This window comes from Polypterus senegalus, chromosome 11 (assembly GCF_016835505.1).
Source record: "Polypterus senegalus isolate Bchr_013 chromosome 11, ASM1683550v1, whole genome shotgun sequence".
NCBI lineage: Eukaryota > Metazoa > Chordata > Cladistia > Polypteriformes > Polypteridae > Polypterus > Polypterus senegalus.
The window spans coordinates 50528581-50536548 of record NC_053164.1 but is presented as its reverse complement, the minus strand read 5'-3'; the positions used below and the strand labels follow the sequence as shown (position 1 = coordinate 50536548).

The following is a 7968-nucleotide window of genomic DNA, read 5'->3' as shown; positions in this document are numbered from 1 at the left end:
CCTAATAACCCTGCATGTCTGAGCAAATTGCAACCTACCCTGCACCAGTTGCCCTAATATTTACCTTATTATTTCAGTGACTCTAGATATAAAGACAAAGTACAGAAATTTAAAAGTAACATGGTATTTATTAAAGTGTCATAATACCAGAAGAGGAAAATATAATAAAAATATTAATAGACTGCAAACTCTGGATGTATAAAGTCTTCGAAAGTTTGCTGATAATATTAATGTCAAAAATGGATGTTGTCCTGGGCAGCTTTTTGATTCAGCAATTTCTGTGATCCATGAATTATGCTCTCTGACTTACAGGTGAAATAGTCTCTCTCCCTCAATCTGATATTTCCTGGTATCTGCTGTCACTTCTTCCTGTCACTGCTCACTGGTCTTTAGGATGAGCCATTATTTATGTTAAAATACCGTGTATGGTTACAGCCATTGTGATATTATACACATACTGTATAATTGGTTCTGGACCTTGTGACATTATACATATTTGACGAGCTGTGTCCAAAAGCTTTGCTCCCTATGCAATCACTTACTACCTCCATTTTCATTTTATATTAAGTTGTAAACTATCTGACCATTTTAAAGTTAAAGCACCCTAAATTACTTAGATAACAACCCAGATGCATTTACATTTTAAATGTTTGCTAAACTGGTCCATGGTCACATAATATTCAATTATTGATCAAAAAGAAGAAAATGCTTTCAAGGGTCCTGTAAATACCTTTGTAAATTAGTAAGGTCAAATATAGTTCATCATAGTTAGTTTGAGCAAATTAAAAATATAAGCAGTCTGCAGTTATAAAAAAAAGATGACAATTTCATCTTCCAGGACAATTACTCAGAAACTGTTGAAACTGCAATGTCAAGAAGGCTGCATGCACGATAATGACTAAAATGCAGCATGTGGTCACGTGCATTTCTTTCCTCCAGTTATTAAGAAAAGATCACTTTAAAAATATATTGACTTTGCTTATGTGATGATATATGGTAAATGATTTAATAACTTATATTTTTAGATCCCACAGAATGATGGCAGGTTTACCAACACCAAAAGTTGTATTCCCTTTTTCCGGTCAGCTCCAGCTTGTGGAACAGCATTCACAGGTTACATATTTGGAAGACCAAATGTCCGGTCCAAATTAACCAGCTTACCTCCTTTATTGATGCAAGTATGATTTATGGGTCCACTAATTCCGTGGCCAAAGAACTGCGAGACCTGACCAATAATTTTGGCCTCCTCGCTGTGAATAAAGACTACAGCGATGATGGCTATGATTTGCTTCCCTTTCAAAATGCAACTCGCAACTTTTGTGCCACAAGATCAATTGTTACGAAGGACCCATCGGTTCAAGAAGTTCCATGCTTCATGGCAGGTAAGAAGCCACTCTGTTAAGAATCAATGAGAGTAATGTATGCATAATATGTATGGCATAGTGATACCTTTATCTGGTTTTAAATTTTAGGAGATTCACGTGCCAATGAAAATATTGCGCTTACAGCTATTCACACTATGTTCCTCAGAGAGCATAACCGTATTGCAAAGATTTTCAGGAAACTTAATCCACAATGGAATGGTGAAACCATTTACCAGGAAACAAGGAAGGTTGTAGGAGCATTTCACCAGGTAATCTTATATAACAAAATAAGACCTGTATGCGATGCAAAATTTCATTTCATACAAAGCTGCAAACATTTTTCAATTGAATCATTTTTCACGTTTTTAAGGGAAAGCATTGATTGAGCAGCAAAGCTTAAAACATTGACTTTGAATTAATCTCTACCTCAAAAGGAATTTCATTAATAAAGATTTACTTTATTTTATATTAAGATTAAGATTACCCAGATCTCCCCCTGGGGATGAATAAAGTTCTCTCTATCTGTCTTTTAGACATTGAATCATAATCTTCTTTTTTTGAAATGTGTGTTTTGATGGTTCTTACTTTGAAAACTTCTCATTGACACTCACCCATTTATTTCCAGCTATAAGAATCTTACTGACCACTTAATCAGTCCTTGAGTTTTGTATTTACGATGTAACCCCAAACAAATGTTACATGGAGACTATTAAACAGCTCAGAGACCTGATCCTATCATTTCAATAATATTCACAGTCCAATTCCCACTACAGGGAAATCTGTGCTCATCCATCCTGATATGGGTGTCAAGCAAGAGCCAATCCAGGACAGAACAAATGGACATTACAAGATATCTCATGTACATTTCTGGCCCATTTGGTGTTGCCTGCTGACCTGAGTATTTGGAGTATTTATGTATGGCAGAGGAATTGAAGGCCTTGATGGACAGCCATAGTGTCAAGAGGAACACAGGTCAAATTCATAATAAGACCTGAGCATTGAACCAGAATCAAGCCACTGGTTCTGATAATCATTGACAGCAATTTGTAGCATGTTAGTATAGAAGACAGAATTGAAAAAGACACATACTCTAAAAAGATAGAACCCATTAATAGCAGTATTTTATTGTTAGATATCATTAATTAAAACAAAATGTTGATGACTAATAATTTTTTTTTCAAAACAAATATACCCAAAAACAACTGTTATGTCGACCAAGTTTTGGGAAAGCCCTGTCAGAAATAGGGTGGAAGAATATTTAAATGGTTAGAACAGCTGTTTTATGGAACCTGAATTCTTGGTTTGAATACCATGCTTGGATGTTATACTTGTGGACTTTGTATGTTCTCCTCCTGAAACCACTGATTTTCCTTTGGGTACTCCATTTTTTCTCCTGTATACCCAAAGAATTGCAGGTTAGGTTAATTTTTGACTCTTAACTGAGCTCTTAACTTGCACCAGGCCAAGATTGTGCCAAGATAGGTTCTAACCCTTGGAATCTCCAGTTGGGTTGAGTGGGTTTTAACATATAAGTTACACAGAACAGCAGAAATTAATTGACTAATGCAAACTTGTGTACAAGTAATACATTTCTGCAAAAAAGTATTTATTTTACAAAGTCAATGTACACATGTACCCTTTGCCTTGTCTTTTCTATTTAACAGTGCACACAAGTTACAAGGTAATTTTTGTGTTTTTTTTTTCCAGATTATTATGTACCGGGACTATTTGCCTATAATCATTGGTCCAAATGCAATGACAAAATATCTCTCTACTTACCGTGGTTACAATAACATGGTCGACCCTTCCATTTCCAGTGTTTTCTCGACAGCAGCATTCCGGTTTGCTCACCTAACTGTCCAGCCATTTATATTTCGTCTAAACAGGGGATATCAGCAAAATACTGTGTATCCTAATGTTCTCCTCCACAATACCTTCTTCACCCCCTGGAGGATTGTCTTTGAAGGTATGTATTGTTTTTAGAAGCCTAAGTTGTTTTTTTAACGACAAACAAAAGTTGTGCCATCCCTACCTTATATAGCACAAACCTGCAGTTTCAGCCTATGGTTTATACATATTTACTGTAAATTTCCATATGGAGGGCTTTATTTTCACACCGAGTATTTTCCATGGCTTCTTTTTTTCAGGTGGAGTTGACCCTATTATCCGAGGTCTTATTTCCATGCCTGCAAAGCTTAATAGACAGGATAAGCTGATGCATGATGAACTTCGGGAGAGACTCTTTCAGCTGACCAGTCAGGATGGTCTTGATTTGGCATCTCTTATCATGCAACGTGGAAGAGATCACGGACTGCAAGGTGAATAAAGCATGGTTGCTGTGTAGCCCCTGGCAAAAACGTTTTACAAAATCAAAAAACTGTCTTTAACTTTTTTCCTTTTCAGCCCATTTTACATCCCAATGATTTAGGTTCAGATTTTATCCAGTTCTAAGTATTACTCGTATTGACATTTAGGTTGTTACTGGCAATGACAGCTAGCTTTTGATGACATCACTGACAGACGCATTAGTGTATTATTGTGAAATTTGTGATACTCACCATGTTTGTTACTGGTTTGGTCTACTCTTGCACCTTAAACATGACAGACATACAGTATAAGGTAAACACACTGTCAAGCTTGGGTCACAAGTACAGTGGAATTTTCAAGGAGTAGAAACTTTATTGCAGTTCTGGCAGATACAAACACAAGTCTCTTTCAGAAGTGATCTGGCCACACAAGGAACATCTGTCTTGGCCCCGAGTGATGGTCAAAAGAACACAAAGTCTTCCTTAATCAAGGGGGTACAGCAGCTCAGAAGCAGTGACAGAAGCAGAGGGAGTCTGGGGGAAGAGAGACAGGAGAGCGAAACCATAGGACAGCCGCAGCACGGTCTTTTAAATGTTTGAAGCTCCTCATGCAGCAAGCCTGCACCTGATCCTGCAAAGATGAGGTGTAAAAGTGTGTTTGTTTCCCATTGAAATACTGTTTAAGAAGCAGTTTCTGAAGAGCGGCCGTGTCTGCTTGCAACAGCGCTCACAACACACTCACACACACACAGACAGATTCTACTGAAGCAACTATGTATGAGTGAGGCCTAGGTCACTCTGTAGTATTCCACATAAGATTCCATTCACATAAGTATCGTATGAATGGTGTATGCACTTTTAATCATTCCCTATTACACCACTTAGGGACTCGCCATATTCAGCATGAACAAAGTGCAGGTGGCCCCAGAAATAACCCAGGCCTAAACACTACCTTGGTCTCCAAGAATTTATTAAACACACTGAAGCCTGCTATACCCTTTGGTTTAAGGCCACTTACAATTCTATTTTCTTCTACTGCACTGTTCATACTATTTTTGGTGACCCTCCCAGCCTGATAACTGCAGGTTTGAGCAGATGGCAGTCTTCAATACACCAGGTGTCCTAATACTTACTTTATTATTTCAATCACTCTAGATAGAAAGACAAAGTACAGAAATGTATAAGTTACGCTTATTTATTAAAGCACAATAATACCAGCAGATGAAAGTGTAATAGAAAAAAAATCTTGGGATGAGAGTTCTTTTCCTGCGACGAGACGTGATCTTTTGAAGGAAACAGAGAGACACTTTTACACCCCGTGAGACGGTCAAGTCACGTCATATTTACAACCTTTGGAAGAAAGTTCTGTAAGACAGTGACTTTTGCAAGTCACTCCCTCCTTACAACCATTTTCAAACAAGACCATGGTCATCTATACTCTCAGTTGTTGGAATGCTTTTGGCAGACACACTTCCTGTGTTCTCAGCTCTTAAAAAGTTTATTCGTTCGTGATGACACGTCAACAACTAAGCGAAGAAGAAAGAGCAGAGCATTGAAAAGAGACCCAAAAGCGTTGGAGTGAAAAAAATGCAAAAAAGAAAGCAAAAAAGAACAAAAATAATCTATGTGCAAATTCTGAAAATAAGGAAAGTAATAATCAGCCCGTCCCACGAGACTAGACTTTGTGCCAAGAGATTTAACCACGCCTGGGACTGGAAAAAGACAAAGTAGAACTTTGTAAAGAATTCAAAAACGTTGGTGTGATGCACATGTAGAGGAGGCTAGAGATAATGGAAGTAGGAAAATTCGAAAGTCTCAAAAAATGATAATAAAGAATGCATTAGCACAAAGAAATGGAAAATATTACTCAGTGAAATAACGAAACAGTAAAAAGAGATTGCATAGTGTTTGAGGATGTCTGGGGGAGAAGAGAGACAAGGCAGTGAGACAAAAGGACAGCTGCTGTACAGGCTTTTAAATGTTTGAAGCGCCGCACGAAATGCAGATCATGTGGCACGGCAGCAGCAGCAAGCCAACAGCTAACTGAGCAAAAAGAATGTAAAAAAAAAACATATTTCCCTAATAATACTGAAGGTGCACTATAGACAATGAAGGGTTCCGTTTATGTAAGTAAAGTGGCATGCGGTCCAGACCCTTCTGACAATCCCCATTGTCCAGTCTAATGACACAGAGGGGTGCCGTTTTGGTAAATAAAGCCCCTCCCTGCTTAGGGCACCATAAGGGCTTTGACCACCACTAATATGTACTGGAAATAATGCAATCTAAACTTGAAAATATAATTGAATAAAGGTCTTCCAGAATATATGACTGTCATAATAAATGATGTGGGTCACACCTAATATCTCTCATGGTCCTTACCTTAAGCAGTTTGAAGCAGATTTTTTATACAGGAAAACCATACATGCTTGCTAATTTGAAGTTTGGTGTTCTTTGTCATTACATTTCAAACAGCTGGTCATGACTGATTTTGAAAATTTGTGTTTGTCAATCCAGCTTCTTAACCACTAGAAGGCTATATCAACATATTAATAAAATAAAATTATGTCTATAGCTACAGCATTAAGGATTGTGAATTAATGAAAAATGATTTCATGTTACCCAGAAATCAAGTAATGTCAGAATACAGGAAAGTGTCAACAATGACAGGAACAATTACTGATTTACACCCTTCTTTAGGAACCATAGCCTCTGAAACAACATCTAGGTCTAGACAAATGTGCTTTGTGTTTGATTGTAGGATACAATGCATGGAGAGGCTTCTGTGGTCTTAGCCAGCCCCGAACTGAAAGGGAACTTGGACTGATCCTCAACAACGTAACCTTGGCAAGGGCACTAATTCGTCTGTATGGAACCCCCAACAATATTGATGTCTGGATTGGAGGAGCTGTTGAGCCATGTGTGCCAAATGGAAGAGTGGGACCTCTGTTTGCTTGTCTAATAGGAACACAGTTTCAGAGGATAAGGAATGGAGACAGGTAAATTCATGAAGAAGTGCTTTGGGAACAAATTAGACTGTAACTTTAGCCAAAGTTACAGGTGACAGAGCAGCTTGAACTTTCATTAAGAAGTTTACCATGTGGCAAGGGGTTAATATGTCTGTAACATTTTTTCCATGTACTTGGAGCAAACAATATATCATCAAATAGCAGTATCAGGTGCCAGCCCTGGATGTGGTGCCAACATACTGACATGCACACACACCCAGTTGCAATGGGCCCATTTAGTCACCAGTTAATATGCTCTACTTGTCTTTGAGATATGGGCGGAAAATTGCGTACACAGAGAAAAAGCATATATAAATATATAAAATAAAAAGGCAGTTCTTAAAACCAATCTAATATGCACTAACACAACAGAACTGATGGTGTTATCCTCTGTAATATGTTTTTTTTTTGCTCTGTGTACCTCCTATAACAGATAGATCTGTTGTTTTTTTTGTAGGTTCTGGTGGGAAAACAGTGGCATCTTCACAGAGAGCCAGAAGAGTGCTTTAAGGAACGTGTCACTCCATCGTATTATCTGTGACAACACTGGAGTTCAGGAGCTCCCTCCATCTGTGTTCCGGCACTTGCCGTACAGTGATAAGTATATCTCATGCTCGGACATCCCAAAGTTCAACTTTAATGCTTGGAAAAACAGCATTTGAGGTAAGTACTGTATTTTAGGATTATTGCATTGGCACAGTTTACAAATTGTTAGTATTCTTTTCATGTACAATTACAGCACAGGGTGTGGTCCAACAACTTTGCTTAATGTCTCATAATAAGGTGAACATTGAATAAGCAGCCTTTTGGTTTAGGGTCCATTGCCTTACCCAAAATAACATGCTGATTATCAGACTGGTTGTATACTAGTACAAGTTAAGAAGTATATGTAAGATTTTGCACATTCAAATGGTAACACTTGCTGATTGTGATGCCAAAGCATGGGGATATTTTGCATGTTGGGCAGCCACACAAATAGCAATTTCACTTTTTTGCATTCACAGGACAATAAACTTGATCTAACATTTATATAATGCCCCATTAACCGAGTAGGGACTTTCAAAAACCATCTCACACTTAGCCAACCTCATCTCATATCAGGCAGCCAATTCTTTTCTATAAACGTATCTAAATGGCCATGTATTGCTTTATTTGTAGTTGTATGTAACAGGTCTGATTTCACCACACTACTTTTAGATAAATGCATCTTTTTCGACATTTCCTTAGCAAATCAAAAGTTATGGTCTTTAGCATGTCTGATGTGGTATTCTACGATGCCTTACAGGGTGATGA

General features: G+C 37.8%; 1 protein-coding gene across 1 annotated transcript in view; it reads left to right on the top strand.

Annotated features, from left to right (window-relative positions):
* Window positions 1–7338, top strand: part of LOC120538542 (myeloperoxidase-like) — a 10121-nt gene extending 2783 nt beyond the window's left edge. Inside the window, 7 exon segments of the mRNA XM_039767938.1 lie at window positions 1026–1140; window positions 1143–1382; window positions 1473–1633; window positions 3072–3330; window positions 3512–3682; window positions 6429–6666; window positions 7133–7338. Of these exon segments, the coding sequence (XP_039623872.1) occupies window positions 1026–1140; window positions 1143–1382; window positions 1473–1633; window positions 3072–3330; window positions 3512–3682; window positions 6429–6666; window positions 7133–7337 (1389 nt within the window). The 3' untranslated portion in view covers window position 7338.
* Window positions 7339–7968: the final 630 nt, after the last annotated feature.